General features: G+C 38.4%; 1 protein-coding gene across 1 annotated transcript in view; it reads left to right on the top strand.

Annotated features, from left to right (window-relative positions):
- Positions 1-1205: 1205 nt before the first annotated feature.
- LOC149241067 (uncharacterized) overlaps positions 1206-16380 on the top strand; it is a 190865-nt gene continuing 175690 nt past the window's right edge. Inside the window, exon 1 of the mRNA XM_089370426.1 lies at positions 1206-1680. Within this exon, the coding sequence (XP_089226552.1) occupies positions 1504-1680 (177 nt within the window). The 5' untranslated portion in view covers positions 1206-1503. The remainder of the gene's footprint in view (positions 1681-16380) is intronic.

Raw genomic sequence — 16380 nt, 5'->3', positions numbered from 1 at the left:
TTTTTGAAGAACTTGTTTGATTAGGAATTTGGACAAAACCCTTCGAGTATTGTTCTTGTTAAATTTGTATCCAGAAATAGGGTTATTTTGCTACAAAATTAGCTTACTCTTTGCGGTGAGTACTTGGTGGAAGAAAGTGACTGCACATTCTATGATTTAGACCTCTTATGGGTTGCGATCACTAGAATCCAATTAGTCAATCTTCATTTAAATTGCAATTTTGATTAATGAAATTGTTATTTTTGACTATAGAAATCAACTCAATACCTTTAAATACGCCTACTACAATTACACTATACAATGTTAAAAATACCAACCTCCTTTCTCATTATTTAAGTAACCTAAGATAAACATCTTATTTTTTTTTTTTTCGTTTAACATATATTTTTAATAAATTTGGTTTAAAATCCAACTAAAAATGATTGAAATAATAAATTGAACGGTTAGTATTCCCAAACATTTTTCATAATGAATCTCCTTTCATTTGTAATTTATTTGTTTTTTGGTTTGGCCAAAACAATCTTTATTGAATATATTAGCATGTGATGCATTTCATTTTGGAATGTGATGTATTTAAAGACATCAACAAAAGTTATTGGAATATGTTAGCATTGGTTTCTTTGGCATTGTCTTTTCAAACAAGAGGATTGTTGGAAGATTAAGTCACCCCATCACCAATTTAAATAAGAAAATGATTAAATTGAAAAAAACAAAAAGAAAATTAATAATCCCATAAACTATTTTTGATTGGAGTTGTCTTTAGTGCGACATTTTGGACTTTCGGCGTCAGAACCTGACGGAAAAAATTGAAGTGAAATCTTGATTTCTGTTATTTACACTGATTTTTTGACTGTATATATGGATTCACCCTAAAAAATATTAGGGCACTTGGATTGTGTAGGTGTTACCCATCAAACTTGTGATTTCGATAAATTCCTACTGGATTTTAGAGAAATTAACCAGAAAAACTCCCCAAAAAAACTTCCAAAAAATCACACATTTAATTTTTATGATTTTATAAATGTTAAAATATCATTTCATTTCATTTAAAAAAAATTGTAACTAAATATAACGAAAATATCCTAGTTTGCCATGGATATGATGACTCAAAGGTCATTCTTTTAGCCACCAACAATGACTTTTAAGAATTTTATGAGTCATTACCATAAGGATTATGACCGTGGACCATTCGTCCGGAAGACCAGCCTAAGTGCGTGTATGTGAAAAGTTCAAATCTTCCACGTCCTGATCCAACATAGCATCATGATCTGTCCAATTTTCTTTCCAATGCTATGGGGCTTCCGAGAGATTCGTTCCCCAACATTGATCTCGTGCGGCTAAAAATGATAAGCCCTTGATCTCACAAGATTCTCATCCTCGACTGATTTCATTCCAGCAGGAGCTCGTCATCGCGTCGCGGGTACGCGTTTAGGCCGAGGCTTTTTTCCATCAAACCTAGCCCCACGACAACCCCGAGTTTAGAGGGCTTTGGCGAGTCGGGCGATGGAGAGTACGAGCATTCGCTTACAGTCATCTTCTATTGGTAGCGTGGGTGTTCATAAATCTTCTTGCTCTTCGGGGGGAAAAGGGATTTTATCAGGCACTTCATGGAGCCAACAAGTGCAGCAGCCTTTGAGGTCTAAGTTTGCAGGGGCCAATCTCAGGGCCCAATTGCTGAAGGTTAGATTACATTTTATAGATGCTGCTCATCTTTTCACACACTGTTATATCAAAGCAAATTAATGTAGAGTAACTCGATGTCTAGTAGTAGTAAGTGTAACTTCCCTATCCCTGGGGTCGCGTCCCCTGTGTCTCCTCATCCTCACCTGGGGATTGTAGGGTCGTTCCCAATAAAGTGGGGGATTTTCCCACTCCCCTTAGACTTTTATTGATAAAAATGAGGAGGTCCTGGAGATGTTCCTCATGGTTTCGGCGACATTTTGATGCCCTCTATTCAGATTGGCGCCGTTGTGGCACTGGTTCCCCAAGAAAAATATTTAGACCGTGACAAATATTATCTATGCAGTTATGCAGTGTTTGTCACAGTTTAATTTTTTAACATTAGGGAATAGTCACAACAGTAATTTTTGCCTCCCGTGTTTGGTATGCCCTTGTACCCAGCTATCCAATTTTGTCTTCAGGTTCTAATATCCAGCCATACAAGGTCTTTTGGGCTTATCATTTAAGAATTGCTACTTTATTAAGTAGCCTGGTAGTCATATACTTTAGAATATTTGTTTGTATTATTTTTAAAGTTTTAATACTTTTTTGATATATTTTGCCTTCCCCATCGGGTCCGCCCCTTGAAAATTTGGTGTACCTTCCAGCTGTCTCTGAAACCCGTGGCCCTGTACTCCATCACCAAAACTCAGCGCAATGTAGTGAAATTAATAACAAATGACTACACATCTTGGCTAAATCTTCCTTAGCCATTGTTACTGTATCAAGCAAGAATAGAGGAGAAGTGATTTAGAATTTACAGTGATATCCCGACAGGGATCCATTCCGAACAAAATGTATACTCTTGGAACAAAATTTAAGAGAGAAATAAACACCAAATTATCCTGACTTCTGCCTCCTTCGTTCGTTCTCATCACCCATTTCATGATCGAGAGCACTTGTCATATTGCTTTGAATGCTTTATAAACAATCTAATGCTTGTTGCAATGCTTCTTTTTTGAGTTGGCAAGCATTAGCCCGTCAAGCTAACCCAAATCTTGCAAGACAGATTCATTAAAGTACTGCAAATCCTTCTCACCTACCACCTTACCTATTTTTGACAGGTCCTTTCTTTAAACATATTAACCAATTCAGGATGAAAGCTCTCAATACTTTCATGTATTGAGATGCCAAACGGTGCAAGGGTACCTTTAACCTGCCAGAATAAAATATCCATGCCATGTGTACTTTCAAGATTCTTTCACCAGTCTTCTTCATCTTTATCCACCCACTCCTCATTACTGACCTCTCTAGGTTTTTCCAGTTTCCCTTCAGGTTCTTACTCTTTGATCTGTTGCCAAAAGTTTGAAGTAAGTTCCAGCACATTCTCCTCCACTTCTCTCCTTCCCTTTGCTCAGCTTCTATCTGATTTGCCTTTGCCACCTTACAACTAGGGCTGCCCTCATTGCTTGCCTCCTTACCTTCTGTCTGTCTTTTCCCATCATCTCTATGCCTTGACATCCTGCTCTCAAAGTTGAAACACTTGAGCTAAAATACTAGGAGGAGATTGCTTGGAATAACTCATTTGTCACGCAATTGGAATATCTCCTCACTATTAGGATACATACTTGAACCCTAAACTTCTTATTTAACATTGTGTTCCCAATCCTTCTTTTATCGAGGACGAGATGCGTCTTTTCTCATGCGAGTTACATTGTCCCCTCCATTCTTTATTTCTTTAGATATGCCACAATTACCTTCACCTACTTTTATTTTTGTTCCACCTTTATTTATGAATGGTGTGTTTGAAATAATAGTGGGACATGTCTATCTTGTGGCACCTCAGAATTGCTTCTATGACTATAAAATATCCTTCTGTTCATCATTATCCTTGATCAATGCGTCATGGCTTGATTAGCTAATTTATTAAAGATATATTTTTGTTTATGATTTTTTTTGAGTTTAGAATCTGGAGCAAACTAAGCCTTCCCTTATTACCTGCACAAAAATAATTAGCCATCCATGCTCACACGACTCTAAACATATATAAAGGATTATATTAGCCAATTTTATTCCCACATTTCTTGGTGTGCTTGATACTGACTTTTTCTCAAGGGGCTTGCTTAATTTCCTTATTCTGTTCATGGATCTTTCAATACCATTTTTTTGGGCTCTTCATACGTTTACCTTTTATCTAGTGATGATGAGGATCTTTGACTCCCCTTCAACTTCCAAATGCACTCAAGTCTGCTTTACAACCAATCTTAACCCAGTTAAGAAGCCTTCGACATTTGATTAGTTATTCAACCCCTTTTCTAATCAACAAGATTGAAAAACTAGATCATCTCTTGTCTGGTTATTGAAAATCCCTTCATATCTAGACCCCACTTGATTGTTTTAGGAGGACTCCTTTAAAATTTAATTTCTAAACTCCCTCTCTAGGGGGCTTGGAATGATTGTTGGTCTCTCTAGAGCCCATTCATGCCTCACCCCTGGTAGTAATTATCAAGTCCTCTCCAATTTGTCTCTCATTCATCCGTTCATCCTTTTTTTCTCATGTGATTGAAAAATTTTCAATTTCTCTTCCCATCGCATTTTGGGCAAGGTTGATGTTATCACTCAAAGGGTTTCCTTGGCTATAACATAGAACTCCCTAAGGTAACCTTTTCAAACCAAGCTTGTAGATTGAAGGCTAGCCCCTTCAATCCAGAGAGGGCTCTCTCTGACAACCTAATCACTAAGCTTAGCAATTGGTTGTGTCTTAAAACAATGGCTAGATCTTCAGTAGGGTTTTTGGATTTTGAGTGTGGTGGTTGGGATGAAGCAATTAATCTATTGGGCAATGGAGTCAACAAATCAAGTTTTTAGATGCAATTACCAAGATCTTGACTGTATGAATCAAGATGGACAGAGGCAGGGTAGATGGCAAACTGTAGACATATCAAACATCATTTGAATGGTAGTAGAAGGAGAAAACAATCCACTATAGCAGGGCATGAAACATGAATCTTGCAAGCTTTAGGAGAAATAGTGCAGATGTCTAAATCATATGAACCAGAGCATTAAACTAATGAATTCTGTCACATAATCTCATTTAAACACCAAAAGATAACATATAAATGATATCACATAGAAAAGAAACTATCACAGAAGAAAAATGACTGAGCATACCATCACAAGAATCTCTGTATCATGAACATAATATCCTAATCCTCTTGGCACTTGAAAAGATGAATAATTTGATTACACACGCAACAAAATAATACTTTGTTTCAAAGTCCAACCCTTCTTCCTTCTTTTTCATTCATTATATAGGAAAAATACATAAATCTGAGATCCACAATGTTTGGGAAAGTATTAATTACAATAACCATCAAGATCCAAAAGAAATGGATCTGAAAAACCTCTTCACCCATCTTTAGTCTGATCCCCAAGTCGAATTTGATGAGGTGGCCTTCAGCTGTTGACTTGGCATTTTTATAGGAAACAAAATTTTGAAAAATCTGACAAATTTATGAAAAATAGGCTTCAAAGAGGCATTTGGATCTCCCAAACCGTGATAGCTGTGTAAAAACTGAAAGAGGTTTTTTGTTTTGTTTTGTTTGTTTGTTTTGTAAATCAGCTCATTCCCCACAAAAACATATTTCATATTTGGAAAATTCATCTTCATCTTCTTGAAAACCACGCCCAAAGTGGATGACTAAAACAAGAAATAATTAAATATTTAAATCCTGAAAAATAGGCTGCAAATATTCCTTCATATCCTTCAAACCATGCTAGCTGGGTAAAAATTGAGAGTTTTTTTCTAAATTGGTATGTTACCAACAAAAACCTCTTTTGGTTTTTACAAATTCATCTCCATATGTTCGGAAACTGCATTTGAAAATAGTGACTAAAATAGGAAAATAACAGAATTACAAAATTTGGAAAAATAGGCCTCAAAGATTCCTCTGTAATTTCCAAACCATGATGTCTGGGTAAAATCTGAAAGACGTTTTTTGAAATCAGCCTGTTACCAACAAAAACCTCTTTTGGTTTTTTGAAATTCATCACCACCTATTTGAAATTTGTGTTTGAACATAGTGACTAAAACAGGAAAAATGTTGGAAACTGCCATTTAGAGCAAACTGCCATTTTAGGGTTTAATTTAAAATCCCTCTTGGACACTTGAAAACTATGCCAAATGTCATATCAAGGTTTAATAAGGGTAAAGCTTCTTGAAAAATGCTTTGGACACTTGAAAAAGAGTTTGGAAACTCATATTTTTAAACTTGCTGCAAAAACTTAGGGAACACTTAGGATTAGGTGAAATAATTGTTTAGAAATGTTCTTAAGTTTATGTTACATTTCCACAGAAAAATTTCATGGGCCATTACATAACCCCTTGCATTGATAATCGTAACCTTTGGACCTTTAGGAAATGTACAAACTTGGTGCTAATAGTTGCTTTGTTTTTGAGGGATAATTGGTTGATTGTAATAGATGGCATCTTAAATATTCTCCACTTCCTTTCCAATCGTAAATTCCAATATTCATAAGTTGATTCTATGTTTTTTCCAAAAGGAAAACCGCGTAATTTTTTTCAACTTTTGAAAAAGGAAGAAAATTACATTTTGTAGATGGTAACTGCATTCAATAAGAGCAGCCTCTCGGCTTATGTGCATAAGAAAAATATGAAAAAATAATAAAAACCAACAAAGTTAAGTGTGATAGTAATCACTTAACTTCTATTTCTTGCCTTTTTTTGGACCTTTTGCCATCCCCCTGAGTTGGGATCTACTGGAACAATTGTCAAATTGCTTTCGTTTATCTTCGGTGGGAGTTGTTTGTTTGAATTTGAACTTTTTGAAATATGGACTCTCTTTGTGCCCACCGTCTCGTCTTGTTTGTGCGTCATTTTTTTTTGCTGTACAGTGTTGATTTGGGATAGTATTGGATGTGCTCTAGCCATGAAAATTGGTGGAGAGGCTAAAGCACATGAGATTTCCAAGACCCAGAAATCGTTTTGGAAAATTCCATTCGGATGAGGAGTTATTAAAATAATTAATATTTTTGATGATCCTAAGTCTAAACTTAGGAAAATAAAAATATTAATGGGTATTAATAAATATAAGGATGAAAAGCTTCTAAAAGACGAAGATCAAGTCTATTTTAATCTTAGTTGTTGATTAAGGATTTAATATCGACCGTTGATTCATCAACATGAAAAGTATAAGAGGAGGCTTGAGGGTCAATTGGAGATACACCAGGGGAGACCAGTCAGTTCGATTTCTGGAGCAGGGTTTGCTGAGAAATTCAAACTAGAGGTCTGGATTGCAGTGAGAGGCAGCGAGTACATAACAAAGACGCAAGGATAGTGCCAGAGGACTAGCCCAGAGATCAGAGAGGCAGACGTAGAGCCAATCAGAAAGACGCAGAGGCAGCTGGATTACGCAGTGAAGGGAGGGCCTATGTGGGTGATGCAGTGAGGCAGATTGTTGACACAGAGGGTCTGGGAGCTGCGCAAAGGCTAGCTGGACTAACACTGAGCCTAGGGGAAGCGTCGAAGGATTTTATGGTATTACTGCCGTGTGGTTATCTCTATTGGGTGAGTCAGTTTGGCACCCTAGTTATACTCAAGAAAAGCTTAATAATAAAATCCTCCTCTGCTGCATCGGTTTTCTTGCATTGGGATTTTCTGGGGACAATTGTCCAAAAATCATTGTGTTGATGTGTTTGATTCTTGTGCATGTATTTGTTTCTGTATAATGGTGTGATATCTGTAGTAGAATTTATTTTAATATTTACCGAAGGGATTTCGTAAATAACTTATTGGAAAATAAGTAGGTAAAATAAATCAGTTGTTGCAGTAATAAAATTTTCACATGGTATCAGAGCAAAGAATTAGAGACAGGAAGGGAAAATCAATTATGGGTCAAGATCATGATGCAAAGGCATCTATGTCAGGAGACTCGTGCAGATTTTCAGAAAATTGCACAAGAGATAGAAATTTCAATTTCTCTATGCTGGCTTCCAGATTGGAAGAAGAGGTTGCTTGTGTGACAAGCTCTGCATCACCAAAGCTCTGCAATCACCAAAGGTAGCCTCATGGCATATGACAGGAATTCGGGAATGTTTCTCAGATTATCAGGAGGAAAGAATGAATTTTTAGATCACCATGGGGAATAAGACAAAGTGTAATCCAGTAGGGAAGGGTACCATAGTTTTTCAAACAGAAACGGGAGAGCAATTCCGAGCTCTACCAATGTGCTGCATGTGCCAGGACTGGGGATGAACTTACTTATCGTATCACAACTTCAAAGCAAGGGCAATGACGTTTTCTTCATTAAGGAGAAAGTATACGTCAAACACCCGAGTTGGAAAAAGAAAGTGCAGATCAGAAACAGAAGTAACATGTTGTACAGGTTACAACTAGAATCACCAATGGCATTGATAGGTAGTAATGAAGACAAATATTTGAATGAACTATGGCACAGAAGAATGGGACATTTGCACCACGGGGCTCTGAGAATTCTTAGGAAAACTGTAACAGGAGTTCCAGATCTTAGTACAAAATAAGATGATGTATGCAGAGGATGTGCTTTGGGCAAGTATGCCAAAACAATGTTTCGTAGAAGTAAAAATAGGGCCAAGAGTGTACTAGGATTGATACACTCAGATATCTACGAACCAGTGTCCACTAAAGCTCTTAGTGGTGCCGAATACTTCGTCACCTTCATCGATGACCACTCCAGGAAAACTTGGATTTATTTTCTGAAAACCAAGGATGAGGTTTTCTGTCGATTCAAAGAGTTCAAGGATCTAGTGAAGAATCTAACAGGAAAGAAAATAAAAGTTTTGCGCTCAGACAAAGGTGGAGAATATGTCGATTAGGACTTCACCGATTTTTGCGCTAGGGAGGGCATAAAAAGGGAGTGGACAACTCCTTACAATCTGGAGTAGAATGGAGTAGCAGAAAGGAAGAACAGGACTATCGTGGAAGCAGCTAGGGCCATGATGTATGATCAGGATATGCCAAAATTCCTGTGGGCAGAAGCATGCAGCACGACAATCTATGTCTAGAATAGAACTCCTCATAGGGCATTGGGCAAGATTATTCGAAAGAAAGTCTTCATCGGGAAGACACCTGAAGTCAGTCATTTCAGGATATTTGGGAGTTTAACATATTGTCGTATACCCGAGGAGAAGAGGAAGAAGTTAGATCAAACTGTAGAGAAAGGATATCTAGTGGGATATAGCGAGAACGCTAAGGCATATAGAATCTATCTTCTAGGGAGCAGGAAGGTAGTAGTTCAATGAGATGTGAAGTTCATGGAAGATAGGGCCTTCAGAAAATCTCGAGAAATGCCTTCCGAGGAGCAGTCAAAAGATGAGCCGTTGGTCAAACCACTTCAACCAGCGGAAGCCAAGAATTATCCTTCAGAATAGGGAGAATCACAAGAAGAGGAGGAGCTTACATATGCACCTACTACCAGGGGAAGAACGAGCCGGGAACTCCGACAGATTTTGCGGGATGCAGAAGATTTCATCGTTGCACCCAGGAACAATAAAAGGGAGCGAAGACAACCAGATAGATCTCAGGCCTTAATAGCTTAGGATGGGGAGCCTTCCAGTTTTCAGAAGGCCGCTCAACATCAAGTTTGGATGGATGTGATGATAGAGGAGTACAACTCTATAATGGTGAATGATGTCTAGGAACTAGTGCCTAGGCCTCAGGAGAGATCAATGGTAGGTTCGAGATGGATCTACAAGATTAAATATGCTGTAGACGACGGTGTGGAAAAATACAAAGCAAGGTTTGTGGCTAAGGGGTATGCTCAGAAGGAAGGAATAGACTACGAAGAGACCTTCGCCCCAGTAGCTAGGTATACATCTATTAGAATTGTGATATCTCTTGCAGCATAGATGGGATGGGAGATTCATCAGATGGATGTCAAAACAACATTCTTGAACGGGGTGATAGAAGAGGAAGTATACATTGAACAATCAAAAGGCTTTGAGACACATGAGAAGAAGTCTCATGTATGCAGATTGAGGAAAGCCTTGTATGGGCTTAAACAGGCACCTAGAGCATTGTATGGCCGAATTGATGGCTACTTGCAGAAGATGGGGTTCGTCAAGAGATGCAGATCCCGATCTATACTATCTGGTTGTAGAGAATGAGCATCTAGTCCTAGTATTATATGTGGATGATCTCTTCCTGACAGGATCATCCAGGCTCATCGAGGACTGCAAGAAGAATCTAGCCACAGAGTTTGACACGAAGGATTTGGGATAGATGCATTATTTCCTAGGGTTGGAAGTTTGGCAGTAGAAGGGTAAAATCTTCTTTGAACCAGGGAGATATGCTACAGAGATCTTGAAGAGATTCAGGATGCAGGATTGTAGGCTGATGGCTACTCCAATGATCACCAATTAGAAGAAAATTGATGCATCAGAAGACAAAGATGTTGATCCCACCTTATATTGCAACTCATAGGGTCCCTGATGTATCTGGTCAATACCAGACCAAACATTTGTTATGCTGTCAACATCCTCAGTCAGTTCATGGTGGAACCGAAGAGGGCTCATTGGGCAACAACCAAACATGTTTTCAGATATATAAAGGGAACAAGTGATTATGGACTCTTGTACATTATAAATAATGATATTAGATTGAGTGGGTTTACTGATGCAGATTGGGCTGGAAGTTCAGTAGATCGGAAAAGTACCTCTGGGTACTGTTTCAATATTGGATCGGGGATGACCTCCTGGTGCAGTAGGAACATAAATCTGTAGCTTTGAGCTCAGCTGAAGTAGAATATATGGCCGCTAGCACAATTTCGTGCGAAGCCATATGGCTTAGAAAATTGCTTGTGAACCTATTTAGGAGAAGGATGGAGGCGACCAGGATCATGTGTGATAATTAGAGTTGCATCAAGCTCTCTGAGAATCTAGTATTTCATGATCGGTCAAAGAACATTGATATTCGGTGTCATTTTGTCAAAGATTGTGTCCAACGAGGAGCTGCACAGTTGAGCTACACTCCTACAGGAGAACAGGTGGCAGACATCCTTCCAAGGCTCTGGGAAGAAAAAAGTTTGCTTATTTCAGGGAGAAGATGGGGATGATAAAGAATCCATTTCAGTAGTAGAAATGGGTATGTGTTGCAGTGCAACAGTTAGCAGTGCTATGGGCAACATGATGCATCATTCGAGAGAGAGTTGTAGTGCAGATGTAATGTTGGGAGGAAGGACCAGCAACAACATGGATGCAGAGGGAGTTGCAGTACAGATGTAGCAGTGGTGGAAGCCATGGGTAGCAGTACAGGAGGCAACAGTGCAGAGGATGTTGGGCAGTAGGTCAAGCATCAACATAGGTACCGGTGCCAGATGATCAGGGTAATGTTCAGTGGTGGAGCATTACTAGAGCACATTCCTCACTAAGAGGGAGTGTTGATTTGGGATAACGTCGGATGTGCTCTAGCCATGAAAATTGGTGGAGAGGCTAAAACACATGAGATCTCCAAGGCTCAAAAATTGTTTTGGAAAATTCCATCAGGATGAGGAGTTATTAAAATAATTAATATTTTTAATGAGTTCCTAAGTCTAAATTTAGGAAAATAAATATATTAATGGGTATTAATAAAGATAAGGATGAGAAGCTTGTAAAAGACGAAGATCAAGTCTATTTTAATCTTAGCCGTTGATTAGAGATTTAATCTCGGTCGTTGATTCATCAACAAGAAAAGTGTAAGAGGAGGCTTGAGGGTTAGTTGGAGATACACCAGGGGAGACCAGTTAGTTCGATTTATGGAGCGGGGTTTGTTGAGAAATTCGAACTAGAGGTCTGGATTGCAGTGAGAGGCAACGAGTACATAACAAAGAGGCAGGGATAGTGCCAGAGGACCAGCGCAGAGATCAGAGAGGCAGACATAGAGCCAATCAGAAAGACGCAGAGGCCGCTAGATTGCGCAGTGACTGGATGGCCTGCGTGGGTGATGCAATGAGGTAGAGTGCTGACGCAAAGGCTAGCTGGACTAATGCTGAGCCTAGGGGGAGCGTCGGAGGATTTTATGGTATTACTATCGTGTGGTTATCTCTGTTGGGTGAGCCAGTTGGCACCCTAGTTGTACTCAAGAAAAGCTTAATAATAAAATCCTCCTCTGCTACACCGGTTTTCCCGCATTGGGTTTTTTCGGGGACAATTGTCCAAAAATAACTGTGTTGATGTGTTTGATTCTTGCGCATGTATTTGTTTCTATATAATGGTGTGATATCTGCATTAAAATTTGTTTTAATATTTACTGAAGGGATTTCGTAAATAACTTATTGGAAAATCAGTAGGTAAAATAAATCAGCGGCTGCAGTAATAGAATTTTCACATGCTGGTTCATGGTTCGCTTCTGGTTCTATACCATTTTTTTTGTGTGTTGCGTTATTTTGGACTTGAGCATCCCCTTTTCTTGGTTTCAAAGGTTCTTTGTGATTTCTTCTTCTTCTTCCTCCGTGAGGTAGGGATCAGAAGGCTGCCATCCTTTTTTGTTTTGCGAACCTGGCCCTTTTTCTTTTTTGGGTTCTTTTTTGCCTAAGGGCATGTGTTTTGCAAGTGTCCTGTTTGGAAACATAATCGACATTTGAAAGCTATATTTTCATAATCCAAAAGTTGGGTCCATTAGAAGTTTTTATGCGTCAATTGAATGCGATTAGGTAGACCTTTACTTAGGTCTATTTCTACACAGATTCTAGCGAAAGTAAATAACCCTTTCTCCGTTCTCTTAAGGTCCACCTTTTTACTTAGGTCTATTTCTACACAGATTCTACCAAAAGTAAATAACCCTTTCTCTGTTCTCTTAAGGTCCACCTTTTTACTTAGGTCTATTTCTACACAGATTCTAGCGAAAGTAAATAACCCTTTCTCTGTTCTCTTAAGGTCCATCTTTTTGAATGACCTTAGGGTGTTCCCAATTTCCTCAAGGACCTTGTGATGCCAAAAAGGAAGGGGAAGATTTGGTAGCCTCACCCATACTAGCATTGTTGAGACCACCATTGTTGTGGCATCAAAATTTGGGAACCAAGGGGTAATGAAGAGCCTTGCATTTCCCCAAAACTAGGGCCCTTCTTTCAATGCTCTCTCCACATCTTCCTGGGTATTGAACTGAACAATGAAGAAACCTTTTGAGCAAAGGTATATGTCACAGTTTTTGGTCCAGGTTGTGAAAACCCACTGATGTAAAGCATCAGATCTAGGCCAAAAACCATTGAATTTGCAAATCACTGCCCTGGATTGAAGAATAGAGAAACGTTGATTTACCTCTGTTAAGTTTATCTCCATGGCAGTTGCTTGCTGCTGTTGTTCAACAATATAAGGTCAAGGATTGCATTACGATAGATTTGTTGGATTAGAGCCTTTGCCTCGCACCACATCCTTGTAAGAAACATAGCCTCCTGGGTTCCTAGCCCTTGAAGCACCCCCTCGCAACCTTAGATTCAAGCCAATGGTGGAATTTCTTGAGATGTTGTAATCCTGCAACTAAAAATAATCATGTAGCTGCTTCCCTTCACAAAGGAGGCACTGTGTATCTACAGGATATCCTAATTGATTCACTATCTTCTGTGTGAGGTTTGCCACATAATCTAGACTCAAAACCCAAAATAGGGAAGACTTCCCATTAAGGGTCTTAATGAAGATTTGAAATCCCTCCCTCTGTTTCAGTTCTTCTAATCCCTCTCCCAGCCCTGATTGGTTAGTACAAGGGGTTTTTTCCTAAAGATCTGCATCATTCGAGGAGCTGCACAGATTGTGTAAACCTAGATTGGGTCTTACAACCCAAGAAGAACATAGAAATGAAACAATAGAGGTGCTCACTGTGTTTGACCAGAGCCCATGTTCGTGTCTTGTATTAAAAACCCTAGTATCCATAACTAGCGCCATCCTTTCACCCATCAACTGCGAACAAGTTTGCAGGCACGATCTTCAAAGAGGAGTCCACATATTTTTGTTCGTAGTCCAAGTCATGTGCACAGGAGAAAGATAGAGTGAAGTGTATATCCTAAATTTCACTGTGAAGAACGAAGTTTGCGTCGGTTGTTCCACCATGCAAAGACAAAGTGGAGCCACGAGAGGGACGCCGCCGCATAGAGACAAAATGGAGCACTAGAGAGTCGTGGTTACAGAGGTTGAGTGACAAGCCCTAGTTAAGCACGATCAATGTTGACTCTATGTGCCTTAGCTATTTTGGGCATTTAGGTTGTGATACCAATCTCAATGAGTCCATGATCATTTTCAGCAACATGGCTTTTTTTGTTTTTGTTTCGCTCAATAAGACAAAATTTCTACCCTAAACTTCATGACATGTGGGGAAAATTATAAAGAGATGGCTATGATTCATTTTCCTCCTCTAAAAGGTTAGCACATATCCCAAACCTTTGAAATCCTCAATTCTTGTAGAACATGTTTACCTTGAATTGCTAGTCATAGAAAGGCTGAAATTTTTATCCTTAACTATTTGAGATAGGGACAACTTTTATGCTACAAATTCGTATTACTATGCAATATGAATTGGACAAATTTGGGCTTGAAAATTCTCTTTTCTTCTTGTTTGTTGTGCTCAAAAAAATTAACATGGTGTTAGATTTTTAGGAGTCATTGCCATAACTACAAAACTCGAACTTTATCACATAGTCACGATAGAGCTTGAGGATGACTAGACATACATGTGTACCTAGTAAACTTGCATACACTTTATAGAGCGTTTTGGAGAAATTACACCTCATTCTAAAGTCATTTTCACCTTCTTTTGCCTTGTAGCTTCTTTCTTATCCCTCCTAGTTACTTTTGGAGTCTTTATGTTCCCTATATCTTCAATTATGTTATAGTTGACATGCTTTAAATAATTTATGGCTTCTTTCGTGGTCTATAATCAATTTTGATCCTCTTGTCAATGTTATACCACATCCCTAAATTGGCCCCACTAATTTGCTCCACCTCACAAGGTTTATGTCTTCTCATTACAATTGTATGCCATAGAGCATGGGTGCCAATGTTGTTGCACAACCTTATGGGTTAGCATGTACGCCAACGTTAGATTTGAAATGGATATCCTCTTTTGCTCTTTTTGGGAATGAGGAAGATGTGTAATGACCCATTTCGATTTATAGGCAAAAGGGTATTAGCATGTATACGATGTATGCATATGATAGCTACATATGCATACATCGCATGCCTTGCACTAGCATACTTATTAAATGATTATGATAGATGTTTAAATACCTAAATTATTAAGAAATAAAGTATTACCTAGCATTTGACACTCTCAAATATACATATTAAATATTTCGTAATTATAAGGTTATTAAATAAAATAAAATAAAATTAACACTTTCAATTTTGTTAATGTAAATATGTTTAAATATTCCTTTTATTTAAATATTATAATTAAAATTTTTAAAAGTTAAATTATTAATTTAATGCAACAAACACTTGATATATTTATATGATAACTATTCATTTATTTAAATATTATAAAAAGTTAAATGTTAAACTTTTATTTAAATATTATAATTAAAAAGTTAAATGTTAAACTTATTAATTTAACATAAACAATCAAGTATATTAACATATACGTACCTCACCTTGAGGCTACACGTAAACCATGTGACTAGTACATATAATCGGATGAGGGCGGTGGAAGAAGGCGGCGACCGCCTAAGAAGAGGTATTTATCCAAGTACACAGAGACATCGAGGGGGAGAACAGGGAGAAGAACTGGAGAATGGAATCAGAATTGGAGACTTGAGGAATTGTTCTTGAATCTTTTGGGCATAGGGGCTAGAATACCTCAATTGCGAAGTATTTTGGAACTGGGTACCAAGAATTGTGCCCAGTTTGGCAGGGAGGATTTGGTCATTTGGTAACAAGAACAAATTCACAGCGACGACAACTTGGGATTGACATCAAAAGCGAAAGCTAGGTATGTACTGCATATTAAATTGACAAATTGTGTTTAAGATGTCACTGTATGTATAATTAAATCTTCAATCAGTAAAAATTGTAAATCTCCCAAAAACAGTGCCCTACACTTTGGTATCAGAGGCTACAGGTTCAAATGCTTCAGACCTTACTGTTGATTTCTGGTAGCATTGGATGTGCTCTAAGTCTCAAATTTTGTAGTTAGGCTTGGGCACATGTATTCCGAAGAACCCAAAAAGCGTTTTGGGAAATTCTACTCGGAGACTATTTTTAATGGGTCCCTAAGTCTAAACTTAGGAAATTAAAATAATTAATGGTTATTAATCTAACTGTGGGTGTAACTTATAGAAGAAGACAAGGATCAAGTATAAATGATCTTAGCCGTTGATTAGTTTCTAATCTGGGCTGTTGAATGTCAACAAGAAGATTATTTAAGGAGGCTTGAGGGTCATTTGGAAAACACACCGAGAGAGATCAAGAAGATCGAATTTCTCAGAGAGGGCAGCACAACAGTTGCTAGAGGAGTGATCGAAGTGATCTTTTGCAGTGAGGGGCAGAGATAGTATCCGGAAGAGGGAAGCAGTCCTGGGTCGGAGAGTACAAGGCAGAGAGGGCAGAACAATGTCCAGAGAGAGGCAAACGTTGGGCCTTGCAGAGCTGACGCAATGGCAACGTAGGCCTTAGAGGAGATTGAATTCCTGCTGAGGAAATCAAGTTTCAGAAGTTGGGAGTCGGGGTGTGAGACTGGGAGGCAAAAATTTAGAATTTCCA

Source organism: Pinus tabuliformis, chromosome 8 (genome assembly GCF_031772625.1).
Source record: "Pinus tabuliformis cultivar Carrire ecotype Pingquan chromosome 8, CPIR1, whole genome shotgun sequence".
Classification (NCBI taxonomy): domain Eukaryota; kingdom Viridiplantae; phylum Streptophyta; class Pinopsida; order Pinales; family Pinaceae; genus Pinus; species Pinus tabuliformis.
Note: the sequence above shows the minus strand (reverse complement) of the source record. Positions and strands in the feature narration are given on the sequence as shown.